This window comes from Branchiostoma lanceolatum, chromosome 2 (genome assembly GCF_035083965.1).
Source record: "Branchiostoma lanceolatum isolate klBraLanc5 chromosome 2, klBraLanc5.hap2, whole genome shotgun sequence".
NCBI classification, from domain to species: Eukaryota; Metazoa; Chordata; class Leptocardii; order Amphioxiformes; family Branchiostomatidae; genus Branchiostoma; species Branchiostoma lanceolatum.
Genome location: NC_089723.1, coordinates 27,370,795 through 27,391,399, shown reverse-complemented (window position 1 = coordinate 27,391,399; position 20,605 = coordinate 27,370,795). Strand labels below are relative to the sequence as shown.

Sequence of the window (20,605 nt, the reverse complement as noted above, 5' to 3'; positions counted from 1 at the left end):
ACATCATTCAGAGAGGCATGGCTATTTTCTCCATGTATTAGTGCTTTTTGCAATCGTTTTCAGATGTTCAATGCTTTGCTTTTTTTTACATATACACACTGATTTTGATGGTATTGACAAATACCTGCATATTGGAATTTCGAACCTCCTTAGTACATCAACTTGCAGAGTTTTCAGAAGAATAGATGATAGAATACATATCAACATGCACTTGAGGAAGACAGTCAAATAAAATCAATGCAGTTTCCAACCCAAAGGTAATCCCTTTCAGATCACAATCACTTTTCTGTACAAAAAGTTCGGCTTTATGTCACGCTCTCCTGTTGGACTTGAGCATACCTCATCAACAGAAGTACTGGTGATTTGGCATGTGGGCAAATATAATTACCTTGTGTATGCTGTTTAACTGATTCACTGTTTATCTGATACAAGCTTATTGATGTGGTATTTATGTTACATATCTAATACAGTGTCAGAATAATCATTGACATTTCATGGGCTGACATTTTTACAATGTATCATTGATACATGCTGTCTTTTGAACATATTCACTACACGGTACAGCCTATACCTAAACCACTACATTATGACTAATTTTCCATGCAAGTTAATCAAAATGAGCACCCTGCATTCTGCCATAAATGATTTATCTGCATGGAGTCCTTGTCCACAGTTTGGAGGAGCTAACCTTGTTACCTGACTTATTCTCCAAGCAGAGGTCAGGCCTCGGCTGGTTTTGGACGTTTTTATCAGGCTTTTGATTTTATCAGGTTTTCTTTTCGTTCATTGGCTGGCGGACAAAGAAAACCTGACAAAATAGAAATCCCTACATAACCATAAACACCTATTAAGACGTCCAAAACAAGCTGGAGCCTAACCTCTGCTGGAAGAATAGCCCGAGTGTTGATGCCTTCCCTTCAGTCTCAGATTGGAATGGGAATATGACTTGACTACTCAGTACACATTCCAGTAAACTTGCCGTCTGTTAAAATCTATCAGCTTGGTGCAATAAATAAGAAAAGCGTATATCGGAGTCGACATCAGTATTGTTGCCATTAAAGCTATATGTCATGTTCCTCCCTTAACCATCTAACGGTTACTGCTATATACATTGAGGAAAAGGGACATTGGAATCGCATAGATGTTACAAATGTTAATGCACATTCATGGTGTACTCCATAGTGCAAGGTTCATTAGCGGCATATGACCTACAGATTTGCTGGCCTGAAAATATATGCCTAATTGAGTAACAATAGAGTTTAACTTAAAGTTTTAACAAATGATTGTAATCAAGCAGTTATATATACGTCAAAAGCTTTGTTTCAAACTTATGTCACAGAGTAGCAGTAAAGAGGAAAACAATATTATACAACAATACTAGACCAGGACCAGCAGGGTATTAGAGATCTAGTAAGTTCTTTGGACATTGTCCAGCAAAGACTATAGATAGTAATGTACAGACATTTTGCATATAATTCAGCATCTTTATCTTTGTAGCACAACATTTTTTTCAGGGATCATGATGCCATGGAGAAATGGATAAACATAATACATCTTTGAATTTATATAGATCACTACTTAAGAGCAAATGTCTGTAAGGATCAAACAATGGTGGCAGGGGTCAAAAAATAGATTTGGCTCATATTTTGCACAGTGATAGTACTTGGCCCACAACCTCTCAAAATAGCTTTCTTTCTTCTCAAAACCAATTGTTGCCATGGCAACAGGCCAAACAAGTTTTGGGGCCATTTTCCCTCATTTGGGCATGTCGAAAACATGAAAATTAGCTTACTTTAGGACAATATTACGAGCACATGCTTGAATATTAGGGAAAAATAAAAACGAAACTAAAAAGAATAGCTCTTGGGCTTTTCTAAGGTAGCTTCAAACTTTTAAGAAAGTCAACTTTAAGTGCTTGGGCAGCCTGAAAACAATACAGTGTTTTGGGCTTTTCAGAAAACGTAATATTTGCCCCACTTTGTAGCGCTGTAAGTACAAAGATGGTGATTTTTTTTGCTTCAAATTCGAACCTTATGTACATGATTATATTTGCTTTCAATTGCATGCTTGTAAAGTTTGGGGTCTTATTTGGTTGTCACGTGGTTGCCCTCAGAAGTAGGTCATTTTTCATGTTTGACGTAAAATATGATTTTGAGCCATATTCAAGATGCAATATCTGAAAAGGTAGAACACTGATCTAACTTGACTTTATGTCAAAGGTAGCCTTATGTATTGTCTATCAAATGAGCGCTTGTAGAGGTTGGGGTCTTGTTCCGTTTCCGTGAACTTGTCCCTAAAAGTAGGCCATTTTTTGAACATGTGCAGAAATCGGCATTTTGGGCTGTGTTTAATGCTCAGAGAATCTCAAAGTGGGGTATTGTTTGAATTCAAATTTGAATCCCAGTAGTGACCTTATGTATTGTCTATCAATTGAGTGCTTGTAGAGGTTGGGGTCTTGTTTCATTGCCGTGAAGTTGCCCCTAAAAGTAGGCCATTTTTTAATATGTGCAGAAATTGACATTTTGGGCTATGTTGATGTTTTGAAAATGTCAAAGTGGGATGTTGTTTTAGTACAAATTTCTACTAGAAGTAACCCCAGGTATAGTCTATCAATTGAGTGCTTGTAGACGTTGGGGTCTTGTTTCGATGCTGTGCACTTGTCCCTAAAAGTAGGTCATATTCTTCACATGTGAAGCCTATAGCAATTTGCACTTATGTGTAAAGCTTTGATGATGTCCAAGTAGGATGTTATTTGAATTCAATTCTTTAGCAGTACAGAAGTGCCTCATGTGTTATCTATCACATGCATGATTATAGAAGTTCGGATGGTACGTGTTGCTGTGTATTTGTCCCCTAAAGTAGGCCATATTTTGGACAATGTTCAGAAATAATATTCAGCACTACGTTAAGTATTGAATCTTTTTAAAGTAGTTTTTTATTTATATTCTTTATGACGATAAAGCTATATTGTCTTCCGACGATTCTTGTGATTTCCGGTATTACACTTTGGATAGTTTTTTCCCCTGCTCGCTAGAGGCTTTTTGGCGACGCCTCAGAGGCTATCTAAATGGTAGATATATTGTGTGCAGTTTGCAAGAATTCTAGAAATTGTACAGGACTGTGAAAGTCAACGGGACGATAACTCAAGAATGCAGATAGATTGTCGTCATGTTTGGTCGGTGGGTAGGTCTTTGTGAGACCTTGAAATGATTGGCTTTTGGTCCCCCCCCCCTATAGCTAGTGACTTTCTATGGTACTGCAGGGCAACTTTCACTTTAGAGATCTCTTCTTTGAACATGCTATGGTCATGATATTTCAGTGGTAGATAGCTCTTTGTTGGAAAAATTCGCCCTGTAGATTTGGATCCACTAGCAGATCCCCTAGTGCTAAAAAAGAAAAACCCTATATTTCTATCTCGGTGCGGATCCTTAGCATTTCGCCCATCTTCCAGAGTACTGTGGATCTCCCCTCACACTATACATGGAGTAACTTTTAGTAAAAGATTGAATTCATACGCAACATCCCTTTTCGACATTTTCAAAGCATCAAACATAGCCTAAATATGGCCTACTTTAACCCTATCCAGACTGGGGGGGGGGCTAAAAGTGCCCGCGCCAACTCGCGACATCGTATAACTGCCGAACGACATATACTAGGACTACCAAACTTGGTGACTTTTCCTAAAATTTAGTTGGCAACTATGTTATGATGATAGTATAACTTTATCATTTTTCGTGTTGCCTTGGCAACGGGTTTCTGAAAGGCATTTTATGCAAAAATCACATTTTTAAAACAATGATATTTCTTAGGTTTTCTTGCTCAACCACACTAATGTTCCTACATGTATAGCATCATATGTAATTAGATGTAACTTTCATGATTTAATTAATAATTTATGCTAATTTGATGACGTAGTCGGTCAAAATCCAAGATAGCGGACCATTACACTATTTTAGGTATCAACAGGCTTTTTCGCCTTCAAAATCGACACTACGTGGCATTTTCTTTACCAGAAACATTAAGATTAACGTTTCTAGTCTATTTTTAGTGTTTTTTGGGGTCATAACTGGAAAGAAAGTATTTTTGAAAATTTAAAAATGGCCGATCCAAGATGGCGGATCCCAAGGGGTCGCTAACAACACGTGACGTCATGTAATGATGTCATTTTGACATTATATGTCTTGGTATACCTTAAAATCAACAATACATACTATTTTGTTTAATACCTAGATATTACGGGAATTCCCTATTTAGCCAATAAAATCACATTAATGACGTCATAATTACGTCATATTACGTCGTAACGTCACCAAAATTCTAGGAATTATAAAACTTTACATGAACATCACTCCCTACAAATTTGGGGATGATACATCATACCGTTCAGAAGTTATGAGGGGGGGGGGGCGAATGAGCATCCCCCCGAGTCCCAGATATCCCAAAAAAGCCCAGGCTGGATAGGGTTTTAAGGGACAAGTTCACGGCAATGAAACAAGATCCCAACCTCTACAAGCATTCAATCGGTAGATTTAACATGGGGTTACTACTGATGAAAATTTGAGTTCAAACAAGACCCCACTTTGACATTTTCAAAACATCAACATAGCCCAAAATGTCAATTTCTGCACATGTCCAAAATATGGCCTACTTCTAGGGACAACTTCACGGCAATGAAACAAGACCCCAACCTCTACAAGCACTCAATTGGTAGATTTAACATGGGGTTACTACTGATGAAAAATTTGAATTCAACCAATACCCCACTTTGAGATTCTCAGAGCATAAAACACAGCCCAAAATGCCGATTTCTGCACATGTTCAAAAAATGGCCTACTTTTAGGGACAAGTTCACGGAAACGGAACAAGACCCCAACCTCTACAAGCGCTCATTTGATAGACAATACATAAGGCTACCGTTGACATAAAGTCAAGTTAGATCAGTGTTCTACCTTTTCAGATATTGCATCTTGAATATGGCTCAAAATTATATTATACGTCAAACATGAAAAATGACCTACTTCTGAGGGCAACCACGTGACAACCAAATAAGACCCCAAACTTTACAAGCATGCAATTGAAAGCAAATATAATCATGTACATAAGGTTTGAATTTGAAGCAAAAAAAATCACCATCTTTGTACTTACAGCGCTACAAAGTGGGGCAAATATTACGTTTTCTGAAAAGCCCAAAACACTGTATTGTTTTCAGGCTGCCCAAGCACTTCAAGTTGACTTTCTTAAAAGTTTGAAGCTACCTTAGAAAAGCTCAAGAGCTATTCTTTTTAGTCTCGTTTCTATTTTTCCCTAATATTCAAGCATGTTCTCGTGATATTGTCCTAAAGTAAGCTAATTTTCATGTTTTCGACATGCCCAAATGAGGGAAAATGGCCCCAAAACTTGTTTGGCCTGTTGCCATGGCAACAATTGGTTTTGAGAAGAAAGAAAGCTATTTTGAGGGGTTGTGGGCCAAGTACTATCACTGTGCAAAATATGAGCCAAATCTATTTTTTGACCCCTGCCACCATTGTTTGATCCTTACAGACATTTGCTCTTAAGTATTCAGCACTGACAAATATGTAAATCTTTTACACCGAAGACACTGGGAAAGTAACAGCAGTCATGACGTTTCTTCACTTTCTCCAGTACTGTAAAAAGAAAGACAAATGCTATTAGTCTTCCCATCTGAAAATATTCAGATATACAATATGTTCTTGCATCCCTTTACCAAACATGGTCTCTCACATATCAGATTCCTAAATTCTTCAATGCTGTGCTAACATACCTGAGCAAACTTGTGAAACTGTTCTACCACAACAGCAAACAGGGCCCCGACACTTTCGTCTATCAGGGTCTGCATGTAGTGCACAGCTTCTTCATCGTTCAGGTCCAGCCTGAACTTGTCCTGTACCTGTAGGCAACACAGCATGGGCAGAGTTGAAATCATTATCTTCCAGTTCGAACATGAAGACATCCAAAAGGTACATGGTAACGAGGAAAGGAAGTCCTTACTTTTTTGACTGTCTTGTCTGGCTCCAGAGCAATGTCAGGGACGTTAGCATCCACCATGAGGGAGAATAAGTTCAGGATCAAGTTGGCGGATCTGTCAGGGAACAAACCGTCTGTCATCACGTGACATCCTTATCATCATAATGCACACATAATGTCATTCAGCGCTCTGTACTCTGTAGGTGCAGGGCTCAAAATACTGGGTGCATATGCACCTTTGTGCACCCAAAATTGGAGCTGTGCACCTAATTTTGACTGTGGGTGCACTGGTGCATCTAGATATTTTTGTAGGTTATAGGGTAAAGGTACTATATTGTACACTAGTATACAGAAATTACTCTTGAAATGTAATTATCAGAAAAAGCAATAGAATCTTTTGTTGTATTACTTGTTTGAAATTTTGAAGTTAGCTATAGAATTACAAATTGTACTTTATAATTCTTAAGACCCTTAAACTTCGTGATTATGTTTTGTTGACATTCAATTCATTCCATGTGGTGCACCCAAGATTCTTTCTGTGCACCTAGTTTTTTTGGTATGGTGCACCTATTTCCAAAAATGAGTTTCAAGCCCTGAGGTGACAATTAAAAACCATGCTAAACCATTGGATAACGTGCATGTACATCCTGTTCCCCACCTCCTGAGATGGAGGAAAGCAGTGTAACACAGCCTTCTGAACTCCTGGTACTGGTCACTGCTCTGTCCACCCATGGCCTCCACCATCTCCTTACACAGCTTCATGGGAGGAGGCAGAGGTTTGGGGTCTCGCCCAAGGATGTAGCCAAAGTCCACATGGAGAAGTTTTCCTATGCAACAACAATGGCCATCAGTATGTACCATCCTTCCACACACATCGTTTTCATGAACTCTTACATATTGTCATATTTCTTAATGCTGCCACATTAGCTAGTTACAAATGTCTTTTTTGCTGCAGCATCAATTGTGAAAGCATGGGAACAGTACACGTACAGTAAAAACTGCTCAAGTCGACCACTGATCATGGGGACCAATATATTATGGTCTATGTGGACATTTGATTTCTACAGACTGCTTCTTACTGCAAACTTATCTCCCAAAAGTGGTGACATCGGCCAGGTGGTCCTTATGTAGAGGTGGTCACTTGTACACGTGTGACTGTACTTTGATACACAAGAACATTCTTACCACTCTTGGACAGAAGTAGGTTGTCCAGATGTCTGTCTCCTACACCCAGTAAATAGGTGATCACACAGTAGCCAGCTGCAGAATGACAAGGAGGGGATCACTTGGAGAGTATGTTTATCTTCTGATTTAGCATTACATGCCACTCTAGAAAACAACTACCAACAAATTGTATACTGGAACTAGGTTCATGGAAACTTCTGTAAACAAAATACATATGCCCACTAGAAATGGAAATCACTATACCACATGATTTGCCTTGAAGAAATCTACTTTACCACAGCTCTTGACGTATGTGTCCATGACCTCTTGACTTATCCCATAAGGGCCTTTCTCATTTGGACTGTGTTTGCGAAGGTAGTTCAAAATGGTGCCTTCACTCGCAAGAATCTCTGCCACAGGTATGGCATCAACAAGCTGCACAAAACCTGCAGAACAGAGACCACAGAAGGCTCAACATTTACATAGTATTACACATTCATATCTCTGGGAGGAAGCTCAATTACATGACATCATGACAAAAACACAAACTTTCAGTTGCTCAGCATTAATATAATCTTGAGTAAGACATCACATCTATCTAGGAAAAGGATAACGTCTACCAGAAGAAAACTTAATCTCATCATTCTTTGTGCAATACTTTACAAAAAAATTCAGTCAACAATCAAAAATACATTTGTACAAGTATATGATAACACACTGCAAGAACATATTCAACATTGAGGTCAATGACTTGCTGTAACAGCATTCTACTCCATGTAGAACCTACCGTGTTTGCTAGCTGTAGCCAAGGTCTTGTATGGACTGAGTTTCAGATCCAGGTTCTCCTTTCTCAACAGCTTATCCATCAGAGTGATAATCTGCAGAATCAGCTGATCCTGCCGTAGGTCATCCCCGTACTTAAACATGGCCACATACTCCTGGCTCTGGGTAGTGTTGAAGGTCAACTTGCTTGGCATAAGGGCACTCTTGAAAAGAGTTGCCTTTTCCACAACAATGCCCTTGATCTGAACCTCAGGGTCCAGAGGCATGGGTATTGGGTCAAAGGTCGTGAAGTTGATTTTATTAACCTCCGGGTCAGCCAAAAGAGCTTGAAGTTTTTCTACCTACAAATGAATATTGCAAAAATTGTTAAACTTTTGTTTATCACAGATCAGTCACCAAAGAATTAACTAGAGTTCCACAATCTCAGTCGAACCGCAGGTCACCGTAGAACGCTTTATTTTCTTTTTTACGGCGTTTGCCGCGGCACGATTTGACCCCGTTGCATGGGTGTAAACAACCGCCTGTCGGCAGCAAAAAGACCTCGGACCTTCATAATGTTTATATTTTTTCACATCTACAGGATCTACCCAACATAACCATGTAGTTATTTCGTGCACAGCAAATTGTCAGCGAGCGCTGTGGCTTTCCAAACATTGACCATTTTTTGGTCAGTATATTTGTGCGTGTATCATTGACGGTTCACCTGGAACCAACTAGATATTTACATCACCTGATAGCCCATTTCCTCACCTTTAAATTGATACCAAAGTCCCTTGGATAATTTTATGGGAACCGGTTTTGCCCCCAAAAAAACTAACAAGAGGTCAATTTGCAGGGCGTCTTATTCTGAAGAAGAAGACAAACACAATGTCCTTTTACCATGCTTTACAGAACTCAAAGCTTATCTAATGGCATTGGTCAACTTGCATATGAATCTCACTTTTCCTGGCTTCAAGATGATATTAGTCTTATTTGGAAATGTTTCAGAATATTAATTTTAGACGGCAAAACTTGAGCCGTAAGTTTCATCAACGTTCCCAACACCGGCTGAAAGTTGCAACATTGCACCTGACCTCGCCTGACCCCCGCGGCAGGAAAATGGAACGTACTGGCTGGGTTCGGTCGTTCGAACGCAGGAGTTCGAAGTGATTGACTTCAAATTTGACTATTATGTAAATATCAGGTACCTTGTACTAAAACCTCTGTCTGTCTGTACTTGACTGTTATCATGTCAATTATCATATTGCATGTGGTAGCCGCGTTCATACAGCTTCTAATTTACAAAAAATTGGCTTTGTTATGCCACGCGAAATGTATCAAAATGTATCCAAAGCGCAGGAGTGCACGCATCGGTAGCTAGAACTAGGCAGAAATTTCACCACCGCAAGGTAGACAGTGTCGCAGTTTTTTCGGGGGCAAAACCGGTTCCCATAAAATTATCCTAGGAACTTTGGTATCAATTTAAAGATGAGGAAATGGGCTATCACGCGATGTAAATATCTAGTTGGTTCCAGGTGAACTGTAAATAAGACAAACACAAATAAACTGACCAAATATTCTTAATGTTTCGAAGGCCACAGCGTTCGATGTCTTTTTACAATGCACGAAATATCTACATGGTTATACCAGGCAAGTCCTGTAGATGTGAAAAAGTGTAAACATTATATAGGTCTGAGGTCTTTTTGTTGCACCACAGGTAGTTGTACACACCCATGCAGCAGGGTCCAACCCGGGTCCGGCCGTGACCCGGAAAAAGCCGTCTTAGAGAAGGCTGCGCAGAACCGATGCGCATAGAGCTCTGCGGTTCGACTGATCTCATACATCTTACCCTTGATGACTGACATGTTGTGAACATTTCTCATTGTTATGCAAATCAGGCCCTCATTTGCCACCCAGGTAACACAAATTGTTCAAGGCATAGAAATATCTTAGCAAAGAAGGCATTCTAAGATTTCCTCAGAAGTTATGTAAATGAGGCCCTAGTTGGCATAATTCGTTTCTAATGTTGTTCACCTTTACTCAACTTCCAAATGCTGTATGATATTCCCCTCCTTTACCAGTATGGAATTATTATCCATTATAATGCAAATTAGGTCTATAATTGTTCCTCTCATTCTTCACTGCACTACCGGTAGCCAAAAATATAACTTTTATTTTAACGCATGTTGGTTTGCTCCAGGGGAAAGGGTAATACCAGGGTCTATGACATACCTTTTTCTTCCTGTTTCCGCCCTCCCGCTGAACCACCTTTATCAACATGACCAGTCGGTCCACAAAAGTCTGCTGGGCTGCCAGTAAGGAGCGTCGTTTTCTACACTCTCCTCCACCCTGCAGAAAATGTGGTTCAAATTCACATTTTTCAGCAAATATCTGTCATGAGCTGTCATGTGTTGCCACTTGTCTCATGTGTAATGTAGAGAAAGATGAGGAACATGTAATAAAAACCTAGAAACGTCACTACATTCTGAACTGTCAATGTAGAGAAAGGAGAGATCCAGGACTTTGGGGTGAAGTGAAGACGGATGTACTGGTGTTGTCGTGGCCGATAGAGACAATCTCTACTCACACTTCTCTCTCCCTGTCTTTGGTCTGTCCTGTCTAACACTACTGTCCCTCACCTGATATTTGACTTAGATTAACAAACAGATGTTCTTGGCCAGAAAGGCACCAGGCAAGCGATGTGCACTACTGTCATGTGTTTCGTGTTTCTTGGAAACCTCTAATATATGGAGGCACAAATCTGGACTCAATAAGCTAGAGGCAATATTACATATTAAGCGTATGTTATGTTACATAAACAAAGCATAGTCTAAGCATAAAATAATAGGTCAAGATCTGACCTTGAGGAGAGCCTGGCTGAATCGCTTCATGACATTGATGTACATCTCTGTGACCTTCTGGTCTCTGTTGATATTGTCCTGATCCTCACACTCCACAAACAAGTACCTGTACATACAGAACAACCATCAGATAGTCACAGACAGGGCTTTATAAGTCTACACCAGTTGGTTCTGTTCATCAGATGTAATGCCATGTATGCTTTCCATACCAACAATAACCTGGCGTCAAATGTATCTCAGATAAAAAATGTTGTCACACATTAGAGTTTAACTAATGTTAAGTCTTTGATGCTGCAGGAAATGGAAAGAAAGTATGTCTAGATTTATCTGTTTTTGTCATGATGGATAACTTAAGCTTTTCTTGAGAGTCTTAAGTACTCTTTCTTCAAGGAAGTAGCATTAGTCAGTATCTAGACTTGGAAAAAATTGAAAAAAAAAAACTTTCTTGCATTTCATTTACAAGTAGACAAGTAGCACTCACCAATACAAGTAGTTGGCTAGTATGGCATTTTTACAGGCCCGCTGAATCAGGAAAGTTGCAAGATCACACTGAAACCATACCAGGAACAGTAAGGATCTAAAGTCTCTACATTCATCCAACTACTTGTTTCTCACCAAAGCAATTATGAGGACATGGGTATGATTTCTGTCCTATAAAAACAAGTCTTCGTGTGGATGTTCATGTGTAGTTAAAATTCAGACGATAAAGAATTGACATACAAAAAATTTCATCATTTCAAAAGTGCTATCATCATCATAACATTGTCCCTGGTGGAAATCAAAGACAGTAGCAGTCAGACACATATTAGAACGTTCAACATTGAAAGGACATTTGGAGACTGACCTCGTCATGTGTGACAGGAATTGATTCTTCAGGTTTTCTGGTTGGAAAGTCACTCTGGAGTGGATGGAAGCCATCTTGAGAAATCACATTCACCGTGCCACTGACCATACTATGCAGAAGAAAATCTTTTGATTTAGTGATAATTAGTGGATGTACAGTAACTTTAATCCTCATATATATTAATAGTGACTTTTTTCAAACTTAGTGACAAACTTGTGAATGAGGTAACGTTATAATAAGGACATATTTTTCTGTGGCCAACTCAATCGAGCCTACAGCACTTCACAAAATGTATTTTTGTTTAAATGCAACATACTGCCTTGACACCATGTACAGGTTTTGTTGTGCAAGTCAATCCGACTCTGAATTCTGTTGTTATGTTGGTTTAATAAGCAACATTAGTTAAATGAGTCATAAATCCTTATTTTTTGTATTCATAGAACAGTGTTATAACATAGAAATGTGTTGGAAGTTTTATCAAGCTTTCTTTGTAGGAAGTTTGCATAGCTTGACCCACCTGTCAGCATACGATCCATCAGTGGACGACACTGTGTCATGTCTGGTTTTGTCAGTGTCTAGTCCTCGCTTGATTTCATTGAAGTCTTCATATTTCAGGGCTTGCACCAATTGCAGAAGGTACAGCAGCAAATCCTAACGACAGTGGTAATATCAAAAAATTGGTACACATGTATAAATATGCCATCAAAATATATTTCTGAAACCCTTTGCATCCTACAACCAAGGAACAACCTATCTTCCAAAGTCACAATGTCTTATAGCAAATCGAAACAGACTTTGGGTTGTAAAAAGAAAACATTATGTTCCCCCAACACACACACTGCCACTGTAACAGTTGTTTTTTCCTCATGCCAGACACTTGGACGGCATGAAAACTGATTGACATGCAAAACTACCAGGAGATTGTTACTCCATTTCCGATTAGACCCCCCACCAAACACATAAAAAGCCTGCATAAGACGTTCTCCCAGCAAACCTCATCCTCGGCCTGCTGCAGCCTGGAGACGGCATATCTCCTGACCATCAGGTTACTGAACTGGGGAGACAGCAGTTCTAGGGCGTCGTCTACATCAATAGGCTGCCATTTATACAGCAGCTCCAAAGCCTGCTTTGCTTCCTGCGGCAGAGTCCAGTTCACACACTTCAGGAACTTCGTCAGGGCCTGGAAGGATGGCAAAACATAAATCTTACAGCTGGGAAAAGGTAACATGTTGCACTTTACATAACTTATACAAGCTGAAGAAAGCAACAGTAACATTACTGTATTTTTCAGCTGTCTTTTACAAGGCCTAAAGCATGATTGCATGACTTTTGCATGAATTTTCTGGTGGTGCACTGACAGTTTGATTAAAACTCCATCTGTATACTAGGCAAATTTGTCTAGTGAAATCAAGGTGTTCAGCCAATCTTAAAACTTTGATGTTTTTAAGATTTCCTACACTACAAGCATTTGGGACCAACCTTTTTCTGGTTGGTCAGATAGAACCTGAACTTCCAGACAAGATCCTGTTCCTCCAAGGACATGGCCTTGGTTGGAGGATACCCCAGTATCAGCTGCAACAAAAGACATCCAGATATGTGTGAAAACAGACAAATTCCTGAACATGTTTGTAAAGGATTGATGTCAATAAAACCTCCAAAAGCTGGTCACTTTCCAGATGGACTTGCAATTGAACAAAAGCTTCTGTCTAAATTACAACTATACACCGAAAGGTGTGGGAAGGATTTTAACTTTAACTTTAACCTACGTTGAGTTGATCTCTGGTGGCGGCATTTGGCTTGAGGTCCTTGTCAGACAGACCACTGCGCACGCTGCGGGCCAGTTTGTGGTGCTTACTTTCCACCAAGTTCTCCTGTAGGGAAATCATCAATCATTTCATGTTGTATGATGCAGCTTCATGCTCATGGATCAAAAGCATCACCTAGCATGCCATATTAGAACTGCAACAGTCTGCACTCAGGCCGAGGAGTTGTCCCGTTGAAAAGCAGCTTGCTGTGCAACTGTAACGCTTTACTTTTAGTAATACGCGTATATCATACCGACAACAGAAGAACTGCTGAGAAACTTACCATCAGCATTTCTGGGTCTGGGACGGTCACTATTTCTGCTTGAGTTCTGACCTGCAACGTGTCATCAGCACCCTGTGCAAAATAAGCATATTAACATGTAAGCATGTATAGCATATATATATAGTAACTAACCTACTAGCAGTACTAACTGATTAGTGGCAGTTCTCTATTACAGCAATGTATTTTTGTTTACATACATGTGTGTCATCCATTTGCTGTTTTTTTCTTTTTCTGCAATTTATTTACACCTTGCAAAAAGGTAATATCTAGACTACGAAGATAAACATGAAAACCATAGATGATGAATACAGGAATATTGTCATAAACATGTACATGTTTAAGTCATCCTTTTAACAACAATATATAGTTTTGACTTTATTCAGTTTATAAACTTTCATCTATAGAATTACAGAAGAGTAAAGTCCAAGCACACACCTGTCCGGAAAGCAAACGACAATGACATGCGTGGATCCATTGTCCTACATGTTATATGTGTATATATTTTGTACCCACCTTTTCAAACAAGACAATAGAGTATTCCACACCATCGAAATGGATCAGAGGAAACTCAACCATCAAGTACATGGAATTGGACTCCCTCTTCTCTTTCTGAGACACAAACAAAAGACATACAGCGAGCCAACGGGTCAGTTCAAAGTCTCAGGTTTATTGTTTTAACCTATCACCAGTCTTATTTGTTCTGTAGTTTAAGTAAACTATGTTACTATAATTGTCCGAATAATGGAACTCAAATTTGGTCCCTGATAAACAAGTTTGGACACAGAAAGGCCTGTCCAACATTATGTGCTGTTCATCTTGGTTATGAATATCAACGAGCTGCCTTATTTCGCACAAGCCAATAAGCTTTACAACAACATTAACGTATTACTCTGATTGGCTGACAGTTGGTTGCTGGCCACACCCCCAAAACATTTGGCAAAAGTAAGAATCCGACCCTGGTTAAGCAGGGCTGATTCAAGGCAGTAGTCTACCGTGGGATAGCCCTGCATAGGAGGATGCGCTGTATGTTATTGAGGAAATAAAAGATCCCCATAGAATTACCCAGGATAGCCCTAGAACAAGAAAAATGCACGGGTTAAAGAAGATTCACATTCCACTTACCTCATTTATCATCTCTATCTCCCTGAAGGTAAGCCTGTCCAGCCAGTCTACTTTTACCATGTGTCCTTTCCTGTGCTTCTTTGTTAGCTACAACAAAAGGCGAAAATGAACATCAATAAAATAACATATTCCATGTTCTAAAGATCTTTAGCTGGACATATATATATATATACAAGACAGGGGACACCATAAACTTTCGGTAACATTTGATCCACTGCTCAAAAAGAGTCATTCGGATGTCCTATCTGCATAAGTGATGCCATAAAAGCTACTGGTAGTTTGATTGGATTACTGTAATTCACTTTATCTTCAAGGTAGCAAAATTTCACAGTGTAAGAAAAATTGATATTTTCACTGAATTTTAACTTCACAGTGGAGGCAAGTGATTTACAGAATGGATGTGTGAAGGAATCATACATACTAACAACAGTTTTTTGCCAGTGATGTTAAGTTTACGGTACAGAGGTGACGGTGAAAACAGTGAACATAAAGCTACATTGAAAGAAACAAGAACCCAAGTATCTGCGATCATGGATATCTATTCGTAGGTAACAGCCATACCTTTCCTAGTCTGGTCATCTGGTCATCATTGTTACTGATCTTGCCTGGTGTCTGACTGGGCTCAGCACCGTCCGACTCCTGGTCTGGCCACACCCGCAGGTCGTGCATGCCTTGTCGGAACATCCTGCCACACCGGGAGTTTAAGAGAATGGAAACTAAGTGGTACTAATGGTACAACTGGTCAAGATATACATGGCTGAAACATACTGGTGGTCCATATACTGGCGCATTGTAAATCTTCCTTTGGGCTTTTGCACTATGTAGGTCACAGGAAGGTTGAGGAAACAATTGAGAAAATACCCTTTATCTGCCAATAAAACAGATTTAACATCAGCGATTGTCCAGTATTAACAGAATGAGAGACGAGATGTGGTCAGCCATACTAAGAATATTATCAACTTACCCATGTTTACCAAACAGGGGGACAGTGGTGCCTCCTACTGCTAAAGCTTTTCTTGGTCCGTAGATTTCCCACACAGTGAAGGCTACCTGAGCATTCCTGGACAGATCACTGTACTTCAGTGGCAATGTAATCCACTCATTCCAGCTGGAATGAAAGATGAAAGACACAAAACGTTAGATGCAAAACTTTACACATATTGCCATTCAACTCAGATAAAATAGCTTTGGGCTGGGGCCTGGGGGTCACCAGAAACGACTGGAGGGTCTAAGCCGAGAATAGACCAGCCTGGTGAGCCCTATACATGTCGGTAGTCACCATGCATCAGACGCTGATTCCTGCAAACAATTGATTGATTTGGCTAGGCTAAGGGAGTTCCTCTAGGAGGGGACCATGTTTGAGGACAGCCACACCTCGAGCACCCACTACACTGATCAACAAGAGTAAGGAAAGGAAAGGAATCTCAAACCAGTTTGAACTCAATGAACAGATGAGCTACTCTTCCACTGGTCGTGACAGAGGAGACAGACGCTATGTACAGTATTTACAGGTTCATTGTACAGGGGAAATTCCCCTAGCTCTTTTCGACAAGTACAATGAGCAGTGGACCACGGCTTAACGTCCCGTCCTAAGGACTGCGATCTTTAACGGTAGCGTGCATGTCGGGTGAGCAACACATCCGGGATCGAACCCGGGGCTTCTACTTCTAGTTCCAGAGGCAAGATCGCTAACCACTGGACACTTGTTAGTAAGGACCTAAGGGTTCACCCCAGAGTGAGTGGATCAAACCAATCAGCCTGGTCTCATGCATCTTTTGTAGTTGACAAACAAAACTGCATGGTTAAGCTGTTATCTTAATTAAACTGAATATACATTATAAACATGATGATTTGAATATACTCAAGGTACTCACTTCCACCTGGTACTGAATGGTTTGTAGCTGGTTTGAACAGGAAGGGCGAGTGGTTTTCCCTTGGCGAAGACCTGGCAGGTGATGTACAGGTCTGAGCAGGTCTCCTGGTACTGCCCAGAGTATCTCAGCATGGGATCCTCCACCAGGGCTTTGTAACTTTTCCGCTCTCGCTTCCCTTCCAAGGTTCCTCTGTTGTGGGCAAATTATATTTATAACATTTATAGTGCGTTTTATCATCAACATAATGAGGTGTTTAATTCCAATCATGTCCTCATCCTATGTGACTGCAAGGCTGCAATAGAATCAGTCACAGGTACACAGCAAGTCACTGCATACAACAGCCTTGTACACAGCATCAGAAACAAGCTACGCTCCCTCCATCTACAAGGACACACAATACAGTTCACATGGTGTCCCGGTCACATGGGCATACCCGGCAACGAGATTGCAGACAAAGAGGCAAAGTTAGCAGCAGCTGAAGCTGCTAACATCCAGACGAACGCATCATGGACAAGACAACAGGCCACGAAACACATTGAAACTCAAGCACACATGAGATGGGACCGAAGAACAAAGCTGAACACAAAAAGCGAACACATGCAGAAGATAGCCATGAACATGAAGAAGAAAGGAAAAGCACTTGGAAAGAGACGCACACAAATCAACATCAACCGACTAGTCAGTGGCCACACAAAACTCAATGCCTACCAAAACTGGAAGAACCCTGAGACGTCTCCAAACTGCCCTAACTGCGACGCCCCGGAGACTACCAACCACTTCCTGTACCACTGCGCCCGCTATGAAAGGGAAAGACACCAAATGCTGCAGGAGATCGAAAGCAGATACGAGACCTACGGCACGCCAGCGGAAAACAGACACACGGACATCGTCACTCTAGCTGGAATGAGAGAAGACCTCACAGACGTAATCAACACACAGATGTACAGAACATTCTCCCAGTAATCTCCAAGCAGATCCACACCGGGCGCGAAAATCGTAGTATGCTAGCCAGAGAAGGTCCAGTCAGCCAGAGAGGGTCCAATAGCCCGGTAGGTCCTACCGGGCTATTGGACCCTCTCTGGCTGACTGGACCTTCTCTGGCTAGCATACTACGATTTTCGCGCCCGGTGTGGATCTGCTTGGAGATTATCTCCCAGTACATCGAGAGCACTCGCAGATTCGACGTGCTCAACTGAAACACATCCAGCAACACGCTACCTCAAGTCACCAAGTGCTAAAAACCTAGCGAGAAACCAACAAGAACTGAAACCTAGCGACCAGCACAGCACCTGGAGACCATGTCTAACGAAATAATAGACGTTAAACAAGGACAACAACAACAACAACAAAAAAGTGGTCTATGCCAAGCCTGATATTCAGCCGAAATGACCGTTGGGAAGCGGAACAAAGCTTTTTTTTTACATGTACAAGTCTTAGCATACAAGCCTGAACACCCAGACTAATAATTTTTTGCCGTGGTATCATATCGCAGTCAAGCTGCGAGCTATAGCTGTGCTAGGTCAACATTTCTAACAAGTGAAAAATGTGTCATTTAACGCAACTGACATACAGGTAATCTATGCAAGTGCAATCTCGAAAACCCCAAAAATGTTAGGAATAGAACTACTTACATTTTCAGCTGTATGTTAACGTCTAAATCACAGCTATAAACGTAGTTTATCCTATCTGTTGCTGAAGAATAGTCGGCCATGTTGGAATCTACCACTATCAAATATGAGGGGTGTGAAGACATAACCTTTCGTAGCCTGCAGTACTTACATCAACCGTTAGGAGTGAAAACGGGTCACAAGGTTTTGGACCGAAACTTCTTATACAATTTCGTCTCTCTCTAACTAAGTTACAGGCCAAAGGACTGTCATTTTGCCAGGCAAAACAAGCTGGAAAAGGGGCTTTACTGCTCTCTGACAGACTTCTTGATATTGTCTGTTCTCGCATGAATGGTAATGAAAATAAGAATGGCAAGAGTTGATTCTCTTTTCCACGGTGCTGTTTGGCAAAACAGCACTTGGTCTCTGAAGAATGAAAATTCTATCCTTTTTATATAACTTGTTATAAATGCAGGCTGACATTTAGTGAGCAACATGCTCACAAGGGGACAGCTGTGGATAAACGGAGAGTGCTGCAGAATGAAGGAAAAAGCTGTAGATTTGGGGAGAATCATTGAGAATGATAGAGAAGCATGGAGAAAGCTGAATACAGATGGGAATACTGCAAAATGAGGAAAAGGAAAAACCTGCAGATTTGGGGGGAAAACTGGAGAATGAAAGAGACGCATGGAGAAAGCTGGAGACGGATGGAGAAAGCTAAAGAATTATGGACAAAGCTGTAGATTTTGGGAGAATACTGGAGGATGATAAAGAACCATGGAGAAAGCTGGATACAGATAAAGAAAGCTGCAGAATGAAGCATTAACCATGCTTCTCTATCATTCTCCCAAAATCTACCGAGCACTGTAGGAGATTGGTCAACTTGTCACGATAACGGAGACACATTTAGATGCTTGATCTGACCTATTTTGACTGCACTATTGACTTTTTCCGTAGTACTCAAAACGACGCGTATCAGCACACATAGATATTCCCTATAAATATTTCATATTCCACATGGCGGCGCCCTTGTCACGTACGTAGCATCTACCGGCGTTAAGGCCATTGACGTTTGAAGCTGGGGAAAGTGACTGGTCACTTAAACTGTGACATCAACTTGATTTTAGCTGAAAGTTTGCTCATCTGTGGTTCTTCACTGAAGGCTCGAATTGCAGGCCAGTAGCAGAGCTAGAGATGTGCCACCCCTTATCTTCAACTGAGCCATGTTTTTTGATCAGGCGGGCGTGTTTCCTTTTATCTTATGTTTTCTCATGCAGTGTTTGTTTGGGATCTTAAGTAACCGATGTTTTGCGCGTGGGTGGTATCCAGCACCAGGGACAGGTATCGTTGCGTGTGGATGGTATTCAGCACCAAGGACAGGTGTCCTTGTAGGTGGGTTGTGTTCAGCACCAAGGACAGGCATGTGTGAAGACAAATGACAAAATAAATTTTTGTTTGTCGTTTGCTGGATCGTTGATCCTTATTTGGAAAGTGACAAAGTCACAAGTCATATACAACAACAGAAAAGTATAGTATGATGTAAAGCAGCTTCATACTCATGGAACTTCATACTCAAGTGTCACCTAACATTCCGTATCAGAACTGCAAGTCTTCGCTCGGACCAAGGAGTCGTTCTGTCACCCCGACCAATCAAACAACGTGAATCGCATTGAAACTCTGATTGAAAGCGACCGCGATTTAACGTTTAGAAAAAACAGTTTCTACTACTTTTCTCTAAACATTAAATCGCGGTCGCTTTCAATCACTTCCAAAGTGCCAAAATTGCCAATCTGAAAACATCTTTGGAAAGCTGACACCCTCCACCATCTCACTGGCGAGTTTGTTTTGTCAGATGTAGTCGTTAACGTAAGTTAGAAGGGGATTTGTCGGGAAATGGCTCATACGAATCTGAGTTTCAATGCGATTCACGTGGTTTGATTGGTCGGGGTGTTTGTTAAAAAACAGATTGCTGTGAACTTGTAACTTGAAGTATTACTTTTACAGAGCCACTAGGAGGCCGGTTATAAAACTTGATCTTCGTTTCTTGACACCTTCGAAATATCAGGATCCATCAACAGCTTATTGCATTATGCTTTTCACACACAAACGCCCACACAGCATTAGAATATAACCTTCTAGTGAAAGGTAATTTTTTTTTTCACATACAAATGTATATAGAAACAGTTCATCATACATGTATAGGGCAATTAAGCAATTTGGTAGACCGGTCTTTTGTACATTGATTATTTTTGAGGGTTTTCTCTCTCTATCCCACACAAATGCAAGTAACACACACAA

At 40.6% G+C, this 20,605-nt stretch overlaps 1 protein-coding gene across 1 annotated transcript; it reads right to left on the bottom strand.

The window, feature by feature from the left end:
- Positions 1 to 20: 20 nt before the first annotated feature.
- On the bottom strand, positions 21 to 18,452 carry LOC136428322 (phosphatidylinositol 3-kinase catalytic subunit type 3-like). Its single transcript, XM_066417743.1, has 23 exons — positions 18,332 to 18,452; positions 16,701 to 16,889; positions 15,791 to 15,934; positions 15,388 to 15,511; positions 14,827 to 14,913; positions 14,218 to 14,313; positions 13,705 to 13,776; positions 13,383 to 13,487; positions 13,096 to 13,188; positions 12,611 to 12,796; positions 12,134 to 12,267; positions 11,617 to 11,725; positions 11,254 to 11,321; positions 10,773 to 10,878; positions 10,144 to 10,260; positions 7,937 to 8,273; positions 7,446 to 7,595; positions 7,171 to 7,245; positions 6,644 to 6,812; positions 6,010 to 6,100; positions 5,783 to 5,908; positions 5,557 to 5,645; positions 21 to 1,583 (listed from the first exon to the last, which is right to left on the bottom strand). The coding sequence occupies exons 1-22, from the start codon at positions 18,409 to 18,411 to the stop codon at positions 5,631 to 5,633; spliced, it is 2,673 nt and encodes an 890-aa protein (XP_066273840.1). The 5' UTR covers positions 18,412 to 18,452; the 3' UTR covers positions 21 to 1,583; positions 5,557 to 5,630.
- Between the last annotated feature and the right edge of the window lie 2,153 nt (positions 18,453 to 20,605).